At 39.4% G+C, this 16,820-nt stretch overlaps 1 protein-coding gene across 1 annotated transcript in view; it reads left to right on the top strand.

Annotated features, from left to right (window-relative positions):
* Positions 1-6,481: 6,481 nt before the first annotated feature.
* The window catches only part of LOC107700675 (protein MMS22-like), a 24,269-nt gene continuing 13,930 nt past the window's right edge, over positions 6,482-16,820 (top strand). The window contains exons 1-14 of the mRNA XM_016502410.1: positions 6,482-6,492; positions 7,157-7,319; positions 7,671-7,868; positions 7,950-8,075; positions 8,168-8,220; positions 8,317-8,404; positions 8,478-8,655; positions 9,106-9,199; positions 9,292-9,422; positions 9,508-9,621; positions 9,697-9,873; positions 9,966-10,028; positions 10,181-10,300; positions 11,013-11,251. Coding sequence (XP_016357896.1) covers positions 7,312-7,319; positions 7,671-7,868; positions 7,950-8,075; positions 8,168-8,220; positions 8,317-8,404; positions 8,478-8,655; positions 9,106-9,199; positions 9,292-9,422; positions 9,508-9,621; positions 9,697-9,873; positions 9,966-10,028; positions 10,181-10,300; positions 11,013-11,251 — 1,589 coding nt within the window. The 5' untranslated portion in view covers positions 6,482-6,492; positions 7,157-7,311. The remainder of the gene's footprint in view (positions 6,493-7,156; positions 7,320-7,670; positions 7,869-7,949; positions 8,076-8,167; positions 8,221-8,316; positions 8,405-8,477; positions 8,656-9,105; positions 9,200-9,291; positions 9,423-9,507; positions 9,622-9,696; positions 9,874-9,965; positions 10,029-10,180; positions 10,301-11,012; positions 11,252-16,820) is intronic.

The raw sequence follows: 16,820 nt of genomic DNA on the forward strand, positions 1-16,820 counted from the left end.
ATTTGCTTCACAGAGGGGTGGCGGCTCTGAGGCGATATATGCTATGGACGCTTTCTAAATCCCGTTATTACGACAAGAAATTATCTCTCTTCCTGTGGCACAGCTGGTCAATCCCATATGAATGTGAGGAGATTTTGTGGCATATGTAATGAAGCATATGTCAAAGAAAGCCACAATTTTTCCTTTTTACGTGGATCTCAAACAAGATGGGCTGACATCGAAATCGATAATATGTAAGATGGTGGCAACTGCTTTTGTACGAAAGAATAAAGTGTAACAGTGACTACACAGTTTTTTTAGCGGCCTTGGTACCGGAAGTATTTTTCCCACAATGATTAAAAAAAAATCTTTGTTAAATAGTTACAAGTCATGCACCAAACCAAAAAGCTATATGGCGGGTGGGAAACAACAACAAAAGTACAAGACTGTGTACTTAACAGCTTTAATAAGAAAATAACAATCCCATGAAGCATTTCAAATATTTGAGTAGTTTGAGAGTGCAGGGAGACCGATCATGTTACATCATTCATATTGCTTCATGAAAAAGGACAGACACTAAAGAGTTCTTTCGGCACAATTTGCTTGTTGGTTCTCTTGATTGGTATAGATTGCTTTGCATAATCATGGGCAATGTAGTTTTTCCATCAGGAATTTCTTTGCTACATGCATGCAATTAATTAAAAAGTATGTTGTAATAATGCAGGCTGACAGCTTCAACGACAGAATATCATATTGATTAACAACCTCATAGCAAGTTTGTTATCAGAGGTTTATAAGTTATCGTTAAAAATCAAATGAATTGGATTTTTGCTTCAGGAACTGACCATTGCACTTTATAGAAAGCTAGTCTGCATTGTGACAGAGAGGAATGAAAATAGCGTGTGTTTCAGTTGTGCAGATAAGCGTTGTCATGAGAGACACCAAATACTGAAATATCTCAGGGCTAAATTCTGCAATTGACCAATTAATCAAGTATTCCAGAAAATTGTTGCCACATTTACAACATATTCAAAATCTTCTGCATATTTAAATCTTTAGCTCTAACTTTTTGAATATACGGATGGGTAATTCTGGATAAAAGTAAGATAGGGGAAAAGTAAGCATTTCTTTGAGAAGGAAACAAATTATCCTTGATGGTGTCCATGGGGATTGTTGTGGGATAAAACCTTTCAGATGCAAATGTTTTCAAACAAATTATCAATATATAAAGATTTTCAAAGTACCCATTTGATAAACACTCAATCCCACAGTCTTAACCGTGAAGGACATGTTAATATTGCAAAACATGATGAGCAGACATAACCCATATGAAAGCATAAGCTAAGGGAAATGAAACGAGCAGAACTTGACATATTTGGCCAGTTGAGGACAAAAATCACCAGTGACAATTAAATCAGACTTAACAGAGGGAATTTAATGTCAATGACATGTAGCACCAGCCTAAGGCGACAGGTAAAAGTTAAACAGTCCAGTCAGCCATTTTTTGCGAAAGAGCTCATGGGACCTATGGGATGCTGGGATCGAGGATTAATTGAAAATGAACATAGTTCTACAAACGCACAACCAATCAGAGCAATCACTCACTGTCATTCTGCACACTGGATGTATGTTTACCTACAATATGTTTCACAAGGTAGACATACAACAGGAGGACGATCCCATGATACAGAGTAGCTCACGGTGGGTCAGAGTTTATGTTTAATATAGGTGGACGTAACATACCTGACCTTCAAAACAAGTCAAAACATAAGACCAAGACACGGAGAGGAACTTTGATGGTAAAGACATTTTGTGTCCTCACACCTCACTTGGCGACAGCGAGGGAAGACGAGGATATCGAAGGGGACATGACTGAGAGGGGAAACAGAGCTCAAGCTGGGCCAGGCAGCAGGCAGGCCAGCAGGACGCCTTCACCCTCCAATAAACTTCAGCTAAAGGTCAAACAGATGAATTATTCATTATTCAAGGTACAGCCAAGGCCAATATTGGCCTCCGTCTGAGGCTGGCCATTTGAAAGTGTTTTAGATGGGGGGGTTAAAAGGGGAACGGCAATGTTGTGCAGTTCGATAGCAACAAGAGCGCATGAGTCAGTTTATGTGCAAGCACAAAACATATAGCACAGAAGGCTAATGCCACACACTATACGCCTAGGCTTTCATTAAAGGCTTTAGGCACCTTTGAAATAATACAGGTGAAAAAGGTGCAAAGGTTTCTTAATAAATACCTGAATTAAAGTGGGCATTGTGGGTCAATGTGTGCATAATGATTGGAGTTTTAAAAATTGATCATGCCTCATGTGGGCCCGTGTGTGTGCTCCGCTTGTAAAGGGCTTTTGATCAAATATGAAATATTCAAAAACCCAACTGTAATTTGATGAAGTCAGATATCCTCAAAATGGGAATAGCAGTCAGCACTTTTCACATTTCTGCTTATAAAAGACCCTCAGTAAACGGATTTAGAAACGGGAGGGGGAAAAACGGGGGTCTGGGTTAGGGTAATAAAGGCTGTTTAAAATATGCGCTGACCCGTGAGATGAACTGTAGTCCGTGTTGCACGGTCAGTGATCTCTCGACCGCCTTCTTTCCCTTCCCTCCCTCCACTGCTACTGGGTTCCGGTCCCGCTCTGCCCTCCGGCGGCCAAACTGTGGAACTGCAGCAGTGTGTGGGCAGCCGCAGCAGCACAGCGGGCATCTCCAAGCCATGCCCTGCCATTCACAATGGTATCAATTAAGAGCTGCGACTCCGCGAGCACTCGTTCTTAAATACATACATTTAGTGAAGCCTTTCAACAGTTCAAAAGGACTGATGACTGGTTGAAATGCATTGATTGGCTGAAGGGGGCATCACCGCTGGGTCCAAACAAAAAGTACAGTCCTACAAGTTGCCCCATTGAAATGGAGTCATATTATTTCAAGAATGTATCCTGCTTAAGCTCAATGTTAATATGACACTTTAACAGATCTATGCTAAATGGTTGGAAAATACATTTATCCCTAATGTGGGCCAACTGGGCAGGCATGATGAAAGAATTTGAATACCTACATCTCTACACCAGAGTGTAAGAATCACAGAAATATGATAGAAATCATATTTCTGTCTATCACAGAAATATGATAGAAACAGTGAACACTTATGTTTTGACCTGAAGTATATATCCCATTAGTTTGATCAATATTTCTAAAATCTTCATTTTTAAGCCTTGTAAGGGAATGAATTCATGAACAACCATTTGTATTAACAAATAAAATATAACAAGACCGATTTGATTATTATGAAAAGTGTCCTGAGAGTCTGTAAACTCTCCTTTACTTAAAAAAAAATAATTAAATTAAATAAAAATATGAAATATACAAACAATAAAGAGAGGAAAACGAAAATGATTAGGAGTAAGAAACTAAATACAGCATCAATGAACGTTCAAAAAACCACAGTGATAAGGGAAAAACACAGCAATCAAAAGAAGCAATTGATATGCTGAGACAGTTCAGTGTCTGAATTGTTTTAGCCTATGGTTTCACCATTCTGCTCTTGAAAACGCTCTTGAGTTAACAGGTAACAAAACCAGTACCATGATCTGAAAAGTGAGAGTTTGTGTGTCCACATGAATATCTGCACTGGGCATATTCACTTATTTAAATGCTTATGAACTGGAGAGTCCATTTGTGTTTCATGCATATTTCATGTAAAGCACTGTAAACAGAAGAACAAAGGAGCAAGAGTAACATTCTGAATTGAAAGAGGATGTTTCAGCAAAGTAAAGAGATGAAAGAGTGATATTTGCTGGTAACGCAGAATACAAAGGCTAAGCAAAGGTGAGGAACATGATGGTGTGGAAGTATCAAACAGTAAATATTTGTAGAAGTATTAGTAAAAGTATAATATTAATTAAATACTGAGAAACCAATGAACATGAAAAAATATTTAAATAGCTAATAAATAATAATCTAATCTATTAAGGACAGGCTTCATTTTTCACTTTCAGAATAAGGAAAATATAATTGCTTTTTAGAATTTTTAAATCCATTTTGTGATGCAGTTAGATACAATACCATACAACAACCAAGTTCAATGTAAGTTTTCTTTTTTAATTTCTGAAGTAAAACTGTGCTTTCAATACTTTCAATTTCAGTGCTTTTAAATGAAAATATCTCAGAACAATTTCAATGTACAGATTAATAAATAACTTAAAATGCAAAAAAAAAAAAAAGGTTCAGGGTTTGACAACTACAACTTTAATGCTGATTATATCCAAAAGACATATTTAGCCATGATATCATAACTGATATCACTAAACAGTCAATTTTACACATATAGTATCTCACACTCCACATTGTAAACCGATCTGAAAGTTTTTCCTGGAAAGATATGTTAAGTTTCTTTCATACAAACACTACCTGTCCGCCACAGCAGAAAAATCCTGAAGTCCATCACCTTAGGTCACAGTTCTCTGACAGAAACGAATAACAACCACCCACACAACCTCTTCCTACACACTCTATCTACAGGTTTCTATGCAAATGTCTTCGGCAATAAGGCACAGTGCTATCGCTAGTTGCTCTTGGCATGCAAACGATGCATTTATCTAACTTTACCTTCACTCACCATCTGCAGGGTTCCACTATATTCTTTGCAGTTCAGAAAGCACAGACAAAAACTTAAAATGAAGAGGAATATTTAGGTCTATTTTCCATAAACATTAGCACAAAGAAATGAATGTAAAAAAGGCATCATTTATGGACTGATTTTGGATGTTTCAGATGTATGGTTTGGGTGAGAACGGACGTGATATGAAAAAGCACATTCAAAATAATGTATTATAGAAGTATTTCTGCATGCACTTCAATATGGATGGAGATTCCCTGCTCCTCAAAATCGCCCAGTCAATCTTTCTGTAAAGCCGGGACGTATTCCCACTAAGCTGCTCGGCCTGAGGAAGTGAGGAAGGAGGGGGACAGGGGTCTGCCATACAGATGATCCATTCCACAGAGCGAACATTCAGCACAAGGGTCTCAAGGCCTACAGGGACTCTGATAAAGCACCTGGACAAAACTACTTATTTTTTTCCCCTCATATCGCTTAGGACGACTGATAGCTTCATATTTCTTTAAAAATAAAAAAAGCTGAAAAGGCTGAGGGAGAGGGAATTTCAGCAGTTTAATTCATCAAGACGAAGCCATGGGGGGCACCTTCAGATAAAAGAGACGGGAACATTTTGAAGTACAATGGTAGAATCTTTTTTTGGAAGGAACCCAATAAGGAGTAAAATATGAGTCATTACTTAAACTCACTGTGGAGATTTAACTGTATGTCACTTTTAAAGTACGTTTTTTATAGACCTATTAGAGTCAGGGATTTATTCTGTTGAGTACTTGTTTTATACTTAACGCTTATTGGTTTTTCTGTGTATCCTGGGGGAAACAGACATGGGGCAACAAGCAAGTGGGTCCAATTTGTGAGGAAAAAAATATATTGAAAGGGGGGTCCCTGCAACTACTCAGGTCAAGTGACTCGGTATGAAAAATCTGTCATCAACTCACCATCTTTAACTAAAAGTATGGCAGCATAGTGAGATTTTCCCTGACCTTGAGGTAAATGTTGTTAAATGTGTTTTTCATTTAGTAGGTACAAATTGTAAAAATGAAAATAAAAGCAATATTTGATAAACAAGTCCTATTGCAACAGAAAAAATTTAAATTATAAATTATTTAGGTATTTTTATGTCACTGGCCTTTTAATGGTTAACTAAAGTAGAATAGTTTCTTCCACTTAATGAAACTGAATTTAAAAAGGTCAAATAACTAGTTTAACATAAATTAATTGTTTTAAATAGCCATAGGATGCCCTTCAAGCAGGCATGCTTTTCAAGACTATTTGCATTTTTACTTTGTATTTGCCCTTAGACTATTCCTTGTTTTCACAAGGGTCGTACCTGTTGATAATAAGGCGAAATAGGCTATAGCTACATCTGTATGCTCCAAATATATTGCAACATACAGACAATAATAGCTCATCTCATCATTACAACTGCAGTGAATTCATGCACACTAATCAGCATATTGCCTGACACGTCCTTGTGTTCTGATTACACAGGAACATCATTTCATTCACAAATTAAGGACGTAAATTATTCAGAGCTAATAGATTGAGACAGACGATGGCAGCCTCTAGGATAACCTAATCCACTAAAAATGGCTACAAAATGGGACTCGCTTGAACATTTCGACTGTCTGGAAATTTGGAGAGCATTTTCAATGCTTCCTTGGTAGGGGGCTTGCTAGGATTTTGGACACAACCAGTTTATATTTTGCAAAAATAAATAAATAAAATTGCCTCTGCATGCACGCAATATTTTAATATTTAAAATGTTAAAATTTTGCAAGTGGCATCCATTTTCAGTGCCCTGTTCTTGTTAGACATCACAAAATCACATCCAGAGAGGGTGGAGAGCGTTTTAGTGCGATCTCTCCTCCTTTTCGGGCAGCGAAAACAAGGGTTAGTGTCGACATGACTTTAATTGTCTTTCTTACCTTCTGTCCGTGCGCGCGCTGAGCTGTACAGATCCACGTACTGCAAGACGCAACCATAATTTGGATAAAACAAAGAGGCTACAAAACGACATCAGTTCGTCTTTTTGATGTGACAGCTAAAAAACTAAAGTCGAACGATGTATGTTTTAACATGCAGTTACATCCACATATAAATCTAGCCGGTAAGACCTGAGCGTCGAATAAAAGATTATCAAATCGAGATATCTGCTTTCAGATGCGGGACTGAAAAAGATGCTTTTAAATGTATGCATGGTGATGGCCAAAGCTGCCGCCGGCGGAGATAGATCTGCATATGGAAATCAGTCCAATTTTACTTAACGTGATGTACAAGTTATTAATTAGACCGGAGTAATGTGGGGCAGACCAAGGGACTTAAGACGTAGCCTATTAATGTATCACGATTCAAAATCGCTTCTCTTATTTCTTTACTGCCAGTCTGAAGCTGTGATTTAAACGGCAATAACACATTTCTTGCATGTAATGCCAATATATTGTCGTTTTATCTATTGCGCGTTCTTAAATACGTTTCTTTACCAACAATGACAAGAACACATAGTAACTTTTCGATGTTTTCAATCAGTGTTTGCATTTAGGTAATATTATTACAGTTCTTGACCACGCCCCCGAGAACTTCTGACCAATCAAAGAGCGGCTTGGATGACCGACACGTCCTTGCGCATGCGCAGTGTTGCTGTGACTGTAGCGCGGGAGCGCATTGATACACCGGGAAGAGAGTCATTCATAGACGCAGCAGTTGTCAACAATGTTGAAGTAAGTGTTATTATAGAAGTTGTTACCTCCTAAGTGACTGAAATAGTTGTATCTGTTAGAAAATGATAGGTTTCTCTTTCTGCTGATACAATTTCCAGGTCGATAGCTCACAATTTAGCGCTGTAGGTCTGGAAGAGAAGTGTTCACTGCCGAAAATAACGTAAACCAGCCTAAGATATTTGCTGGTCTTTCCTGATTTACGGTTGCCTTACAGCCTGGCCAAGTCATTGTTTTTTTCCCCCCTGGAGTACAACTTTTATTAAATGATTGTTAAAAAAGATTAATTCGTGGTTAAAGGTTTTTTTTTATTGTATAGAGTTGAATTATTTTTTCTTTCAAAACTCTTCCCAGTGGTCTATTCCATCCTGTTGACATGGAGGGCGAGTTCTCGCAGTCCCTCACCCCACCTGTATCCCCATCTGCTCTGGATCATTATGGTGAATCCGCTCCCAGTCGTCCTCCCTGCTTCACCTGTGCTTATGAACCAGGTAGAGAAGAGACAGGTCGACTGTTATCAAATGGCTACATCAGCAGAGGAGCCCTGAAGAGGTACTAACTCCTGGTGTTATAATGATGATACTCTGTGTCAACCTGTCTGTTAAGCGTATATCTTCTTTCTTCTATGTTTAGGTTGCTGTTAAAGCTCGATCCAGCTCCTGCGGATTTTGAGGGAGACACAGTTGATATTTTTGACTTTCCATGGGTGACAGAAACAGCACTGGTAGAATCTACCAAACTTCTGTTTGGCTTGTTCAGGTAGGAGTGAAGGTGTGTTGGCTCTGGACGATTGCCATGTTGTCTGCTGAAACAGGAAGTCTGCTAATTTGACAATCTGTCTTTCCTTTCAGACAAAAGGTGTTAAAACTGGAGACGCTGGTGCAGTCCAGCTCGCATGATTTTGGTAAGCATCTGGAGACAGTAATTTTTGGAAGAGTTGTTGCAGTCTAACAGTATTTTTGCAGCTGAAATATGAATAACTATATTTTGATGCTTTCAGGTCAAGCGAGCAGTCTTCATTATGAGGCAGAAGAACTGACACAGCAGTGTGTGCTGTTCCTCAGTTATATCAAGGTCTTCATTTTCAGGTACAGATTGCTGTGGCTTGGTAGTAGCGAAGTAAAATCAGAAATAGGTTTCACATTGTGTTTTGCTCTCCAGGTTTTTGGAGCCCTCACAATCCCTTGATGAAGGTCCTGTTCATCCGTTTAAAGACGCAGAGGCTCAACTGCCCTCAGTCTTGGTGGAGGAGCTCTTCAGTATCACGCTGCTTATTGGTCGAATCAAAAACCTGCCAGCCAACGTCCAGAGTGCTCTTACAATTCAGCATCAGGGAAAGGTACCGCAGAACACCTATGTGCCATTGTCATAAGTTAAATGATATCTTCTAGCCTTTTGATGGTATTCCTCAATATCTGGTTATGTATGTACTACAGTAAATTGCTTAACAGGATAGTTCACCCAAAAATGAAAATTCTGTCATCATTTACTCATCGTTGTCATGTTGTTCCAAACCTGTATGAATTTTTTTCTTTTTATGAATACAATAGAACGCATTTTGAAGAAGGTGGGTGACCAAACAGTTTCTGGTCCCCCCCGACTTCCATAGTAGTCAATGGGGACCAACAACTGTTTGTTGTACCTTTTTCAAAATATATTTTTACATTAAACAGAAGAAAGAAACTCATACAGGTTTGGAACAGCTTGAGAGTGAGTAAATGAAGACAGAATTTTCATTTTTGGTTGAACTATAATATAAAAGAAACTAACAGTGTCACCCCCTTTACAGCTCTTTCCTCCATCTTGGCAATTATTGCATCTGCACCTGGACATCCACTGGTCTGTTCTGGAGATCCTGCACCTGTTGGAGCAAAGGATGATGGGTATGTTGCAATAGCTGTCTCTAGATGGCATGTGTGGTCCTGAATCTGGGACTGTCATACTAATGAGTGTTGGGTCCTGGTGATTTTGAAAGGTCAGGTAGTTTACGCGCACCAGTTCGTGAATTTGACAGGCGAGACGCTCACAAACATCAGTCTGTTTGAAGACCAGGTCAACAACCTGCTCTGTGATCTCATTGGTCTGGCCATGAACAAATATAATAAGGTGTGTGTGTTTTTAACAAACATAACAACATTGTGGTGTAAAGGTTAGAAGGTAGAACAATCTTTCATTCTCTCTCTCTCTCTAGGTGAGACCAACAGAGACTCTGAACAGCCATCACCATCACTGCCTCTGCACAAAGGAATTATGGATTCTACTCATGCATTTACTGGAGCACAGGAGCAAAACAATACACACTCAGGTTAGCACATACACAATCTCCGCATAGATGGTTGTTTCGTATGATTCTGGATTCTGATTTTTATTTTCAACCCAGTCTTTTTGGAGTTATGTAAATGCCCTGCTGCAGACTGTCCTTAAGGGGACGCCTTCAGGAGACCCTGACCCAGGGCTCCCCATGCACTATAAAGATCCTGAGGGCTTCACCTGGTGGCTGCTCACACACCTGGCCCAGATTAGGATGCACAACCAGAACGGCACTGCTCAACAGGAGGTAGATCAACACAAACTACTGTAGTATCACATGATGAGATGTTATTAATTTTAATAATGAATATTACATTGGTAAGTTTGTTCCTGTTTCAGAAACAACTTGAGGATAATTGGAGCTTTGTGATGGGGCTGCTGAAGTCTAGCTGTGATCCAAAGGTGATTAAAATAATATCGCATATTCTTGTGTATTATGTGTTTATTTGGCTAATATGCTTGTTTGTCTTGTCTGTTTATGAATAGCATTAGATACCTTTTTACACTGCACATTATGTATTCTGAAAGTAAATAGTATTATGATTAATTTTCAGAAAGCTGCACAGGAAGAGCAGATACGAATGGTTGTCCACTGCTGCCTCAGCATGAGCTTGATGTGGGGCCCAAATGTCAGTGCTGTCACAACGCTCTGGGAGTATTACAGCAAAAATTTAGTAAGTCATTAATGCAATTATTTCAGTTATTGGAGCCATGATGTAATGGCTACGTCAGAGTTTTTCCCCATTTAAATTGGGAAACAATAATGTTTTAAGAATTTAAATAAATTATTATATCAGTTCTAACTTGAGGTGTCCATATCAGCTCATTATTGCAAGATCACATAGCCATTTAAATATTATTTCTGTAACTGGAGACATGACATACTGCAGAACCCAGAAGTCCACATTTTCCCCCATTTAAATCTGTAAATAAGTTTTATAAGTTAAAAGTAATTAGTTTTGATCATTTTAATAAATTAATTATACTACGTTACATTTATATTAACTTGTGGTGTCCAAATATCAGCTCATTACTGCAAGATCACATTCACATTTTAATTTAATACTAATATTATATTATTAATATTTTAATCATTTAAATTCACTCAAACTCTTGTGCTGATAATATAATTTATTAATTTGAAAAATGTCAAATGAAAGCTACAATACCAGATGTAGTTTCATAACGACTAGATCCATGCTGAATCAGATTTTTTGCAGGGTTTCAAAATAATGGACTTGAAGAGTATATTCAATATATTGAAAAACATTTGTAGACTTCACTTATGCTTCGATTAGACGATACTTAAACTTTATCAGTGTGAAAGACACCCTTCAGTACTACATCTAATTCGGAACTCTCTCTTCTTCTTTCATGTGTATGCAGAACAGCTCTTTCACCGTGCCCTGGTTAGGTGTGTCAGGGCTGGGCAGTATCAGCAGGACTCCCCTCTGTCTGTTGCAGCAGGCTAAGAGCTGCTGTAGCCCTGCATCTGTCGGCTCCAACTCTCACACGCAGCTCTACCGCTCAACCAACTCCTTCCATATCTTCCTGCGTATTCTGGCCCTTCACCTGAGCCAGGAACATGCTGGTGGCGGCGCCCCCTGGAGACAAATCAAGGGCAGGTGAGAATAAGTCTTGGGACTCGCACACTCAAAGTTTAGATTTCGTCACCCCTACTTGCTGATTTCAGATCTGTCGCCAATCCGGTTTGCCTGGTGGAGCTTCAGTGAGAGGCTGAAATGGACAGAATCTGGATAATGAATTTTTCTGTCTGGACCGTGCTCAGCCGTGCAGCAAGCGCGAAGGATAATTAGCTAACAAGCATAGCGGTTAATTCACGTTAACACAGGCATTCGGGCTTCCAGCAATGCTGTGGCGGGGACTGACTTGGCCGGCTCAATGACCACCTCCTCCTCCCCTACACACAAACGCACGTGCCACACAGGGAGGTGTGGGCTGTGCTGATGGCACTCGGGTTTGGAGCGTGCTCGGTGGGAGGCACGGCGCACGGTGCATTAATGAGATCGGCAGGGAGCGCGTTCAAGCTCATACTCTGGGAATGAGCAGCATCTGCTCATGGCAGGCGCAAAAAAAAAAAGCTGTCCATGATGAACAAACAACCACACAGACAGGCAAAAAATGCAAACAATATCTCGACAGCCTTCCGTTCGTCTTCCATCTCGGGTCAGGCTCTAAAAGCTTGTACCACACTTTTGTGCATCGCTTCTATCTGTAGCGGTGACGTGGCCCGACTCCCCGCAGCTTTGCGTGATGTGTTTTTGTCCAAACATTAAACGGATGCTCAAAGGCCTGCTTGTAGTGCAGTGTGTTTATGGAACCTGCAGGGTTCTGTTTGGACCAAACAGTCAACAGTAGAAAGAAGGGGGGAGCGGAGGGGGTCAATATTGATTTCTCCTTCTGTGCTGCAGCAAATTGAGCCGCACACGACAGTGCAGCTACCACTGTGTGCCTGAGTGTTTCTGACATTTAACATGGTCTTTTAAAGGCATTTCACCGTGGTGCCTGGAGGATCAAATAACACTCTCTCTCTCACACACACACAGGCAAACTTGCACGTGCTGCTCACAGGCATAGCTTTCCAGGAAGACTGAACATCTGGAGGAGGTTAGCGATGAGTTGAGTACTTAGGTTGAAATGTTTGATCCTGATGGACCCCAACAGATTTTTAAGGGTATGGCAGCATTTGTGTGGTGGAAATATCATCGGAGTGAATTAAATATTGATCAGTCTTGAGTCAATGAGGGAAATGTTGCGTATTGTAGACATTGATTGCCAACTGACTGCCAACTACTCATCGCAATACATATTTCACTACAGTGAGATGTATACCAGACTTCTCTAATAATTTAGTCTGTTTAAACCCTGCCCCTTTCTTACAATCGACTTTCACTTAGATGTACATCACAATATAGAGGAAAAGATCTACTTTCATTTCATTCCAACTTTAAATGTTTGGTTTTCTCAGTGTTGTTGCCAGTTAGATTTGTTGAAAGACTTCTGATAGTCTACATCCATAAGAATGTGTAAAATTACAAATCAATCAGCAATGTTTTACATCATATGCCATCGTTTTCCAGTAAATATGTTTATAAATTTGAATTGTATTGTATTGAAATTTATTGAAAAGTTTGTTCCAGCATGTTACAAAATCTTGTGAAGAAAATGTAAACAAATTAACACAGATGAGATGACAGAGGCAGTGCGATTGGCTAAAATAGTGGTGGAATTCATTTTTTAATGTTTAAAAACGGCTGCAAATATAAAACACACCTTCAGTAACTTGAACTTTAACCTACAATTTACTGGTTTTGATAATTATATTAGTGTCAATATACAATAAAATAACGTCAGTTTATGATAATAAAAAAAAAAATGTCTTAAAGGGGTCATATGATGCGATTTCAAGTTTTCCTTTCTCTTTGGAGTGTTACAAGCTGATTGTGCATAGATAAGATCCCTGAAGTTGCAAAGACTACAGTCTCACAGGGCTCTACAGTGCGACCATTTCAGTCGCATTTGCGACTGAAAACTACTGCGTGCGACTATGAAAACATATTTAGGAGCACCAGTGCGACTGACCAGATCATCATCATACTTGTGATTGTGATCGCTGAGGGGAGCTTCAAAGGTTTCTACGTGTTTTTGTAGCGTTGAGTAATGTATCACAGACATGTCTCATGAATCCTTTCATAAACAAAGTGTAGACAGGGTGTAACGTAGTGTGGAGATAAGCTTATCCATTGTGCACAGAGCCCCTGTAAGGTCCCCTGTGCATCTCTAGGGGCCCGCAGCACCCGGGTCAGCCCATACAAGTGCTGGAAGAGAGCTGTGTTGAGTTTTGGCCCATGGGTCTGGTCCTGGCTGGAGACAGCTGAGTGTGGACTGAGCTGAAGGGAGGGATGAGTTCATGGCAGGGACATTGGTGTGACTTACACGGCTAACATGGTCAGAGGTGGCTAGGGTGCGATTGAGTAAGGTGTCCGGGTTTGAAAGCACACATACACTGACCTCCAAGGTAAAGAATTCACTGCTTAAGTGTCCACTCCTCTCATTTTACCCATCTAACTATGAATCACTTTAACACTACTAATTCCCACAATTCCCAAGCAGGATCTGTGGGTGGGAGGCCACTCATTTGCACATGAATGGGCGATTAAAAGTGAGGCGAGCGAGTTTTTCCTGAACAGGCTCATGTTGGCACCAAGATCCCCTGACCCAGATTAAAAAGACGGGGTGCTTTTTGACATGTCCTTACAAATTACTCTTAATTTCACCGCGGTTCTGTTGTATCGCTTTTATTAATGCATTTTCACTGACACAATTAATGCGTTATTATGTGGTCCGGTAAATTGAACCCTGGCTTCATTACGGCTATTAGGTTGGAGACGGCATGCGCAAGCCTTATGTGAATTAGCCAGCACGCGGCTACAGGGCGACATAAGGCAGACTGTAACTGACGGATGATTCACGCAGATAACACAGGCCAGGCTCTAGTCACGCTCTAATTCTCCTCATTGCATTCCCTGCCACGATCCTCTGTGTGTGTGTGGGCAGTGAGATCACAATGGTGACCCCTGCAGCACGGTGGCGTCTTTGCCAAGTGACTAATCGAGTTCTCGCCAATCGATTAATCTGGTTCCTTCCCGCTGCTCTTTCGCCGTGCACACGTCTCCCCTCAGGAGAACGGAGAGCATGGTGACACTGAGGCTAAGAAGGGAGGTGGTGAGCATTATCTCTGTTTCTATGTTTCTGTTCAACACAGCAGGGGCTGTTTGTCAAACTCATTTAAGAACACAAAACTGTTTTACTCAAACTGTTAGGAAATATTGCTTTAAAAGGATGCAAGAATTGTCGTGAATTTAGTCTAAAGGTTTATTATTGAGTTGAACATATTCAGTGATTCACCTCTAGACTATTTAAAGAACTAACAGGGTTACATTACATCACCGCTATGAAATATGATTTTCTATTGTTAGTGAGTTGCAGTTGGCAACTCCAGATATTCTCATTCTAGAAAGCTTTTGTTTGGATAAAAATCTGTGGTGCAACACGAGTCATCAGTGTTTTTGATCTGTTTTCTAGGAAGAGAATGACATTTTGAATTATTTTTGTCAATATTTAGGAGTACATTTGCACAAGATCTTTCAGAGGTAAAAATTGCTTTGGAACAAAATTTATTGGGAAAAGTGCTGTACAAATACATTTGAATTGTTAATAATCATTTTAAATTAATAATATTTTCCTATTTATTATTAAAGTTAATATTTAAATAATTTCTTCTGTTTTTGTACAATGATAACCTAAAAGACAATTATTTAGTTTTTAAACAGTATGTTCTTTTTAATGTCACATTTATTATTTTTTTCACAAAAGATATATAAGTTTTAATATACATACATCAACCCCACCAACACCTGTTTACACACGTTACCATTCAAATGCAAGAAATTAATAATTTTATTCAGCAATTGTGCATTCAATTATTCAAAAGTGAGAGTAAAGACATTTATCATTTCTGAAGGATCACATGCCAATAAAGACTGGAGCAATGCCCGCTGAAAATTCAGCTTTGTAAATTGCATTTTAAAATATATTAAAATAGCAAAATTATTTAATTATTTTAAATTGTTATAATATTCCACATTAAAAAGTTGGAAAACCCATGAATTAGAATATAGCTAATACACAAGTTGAATTTTGGTTTCAAGAGGTCTTTGACTGCTGCGTTGGAAACTTAGCTAGGATTCATTTTGCTGTTAATTAATATTTAGCATGCTTGCATTACATTAATTGTACAGAAATGTTCCCTAGAGCAAACAGAGCCTAGAGCCTTACTGATAGGAATTTCATTCAATAACTCTTCACTACTCCGTTTACCCTTCAAACGTTGATAGCCTAAAACCTTCAAAACTCAGTGAAATGGTTTAACAAACATATGTGACCCTGAACCACAAAACCAGTCATAAGGGTCAATTTTTCGAAATTGAGATTTATAAATCATCTGAAAGCTGAATAAATAAGCTTTCCATTGATGTATGGTTTGTTAGGATCGGACAATATTTGGCTGAGATACAACTATTTGAAAATCTGGAATCTGACGGTGCAAAAAAATCTAAATACTGAGAAAATCGCCTTTAAAGTTGTCCAAATTAAGCTCTTAGCAATGCATATTACTAATCAAAAATAAAATTGATATATTTACTGTAGGAAAATTACAAAATATCTTCATGGAACATGATTTTTACTTAATATCCTAATGATTTTTTGGCATAAAAGAAAAATCTATAATTTTGACTCTATAATTTTGACCCATACATACATACATACATACATACATAATAGATTAGGAATATACATATATTTTTTCATATTTATTGATCGGTATCGGCCAATACTGAACCCTAGGTATCGGAATCGGTATCGGAGGTGAAAAAGGCGGATCGGAGCATCCCTAATAGTAACCGGAGACATTCCCTCTCAAGCTTTCACGAGACATCAAGGGGACATTTCTCCGTTATGGGAACGATATTCAATCCCGCCGTGAGAGAGGCTACGAGAAGTCTGTACAAGTCACACACTCAGCGAAGATAGAACACACAATTCCCACAACCAATAGTGACGCTTGTAAGGCGGGCTCGCAGCTGATAGGTGGAGATAAGCCAATGAGCATCTAAAGCCCAGGTATACGAAATTTGCATATCTGGTCATTAATAACGTTGGCTGCGCTGAGAACAGGGCAGAAGCAACAACATTACTGTCAGGGGCTGCACAGAGATAACGGTGTTAAACAGCATAACACATAACATGATAATCGAGGCAGCAACACACGAATAGAGGTAGCATAAACGTGAATCAGTCACTAACCGACAGCACTCGGGAGGCTAAGGACTGAACGTCCAGCTTGTAAAACCTGGCGAAGGTATTCTGGGAAGACCAGCCGGCTGCAAAGCATATATCTTGAATAGACATACCTCTCGACCACGCCCAGGAGGAGGCGATAGCTCTTGTTGAGTGTGCCCTAATGTGAAAGGGGCATTCCAAACCTTGGCTCGTATAAGCAGCCGTGATAGCGTCCACAATCCAGTGGGAAAGTCTCTGTTTTGACACGGCCCGGCCCTTCGCACAACCACCGTAGCACACGAAAAGCTGGTCAGATTGCCGAAAGCTGGC

Source organism: Sinocyclocheilus anshuiensis, unplaced genomic scaffold, assembly GCF_001515605.1.
Source record: "Sinocyclocheilus anshuiensis isolate Anshui unplaced genomic scaffold, SAMN03320099.WGS_v1.1 scaffold782, whole genome shotgun sequence".
Taxonomy (NCBI): domain Eukaryota; kingdom Metazoa; phylum Chordata; class Actinopteri; order Cypriniformes; family Cyprinidae; genus Sinocyclocheilus; species Sinocyclocheilus anshuiensis.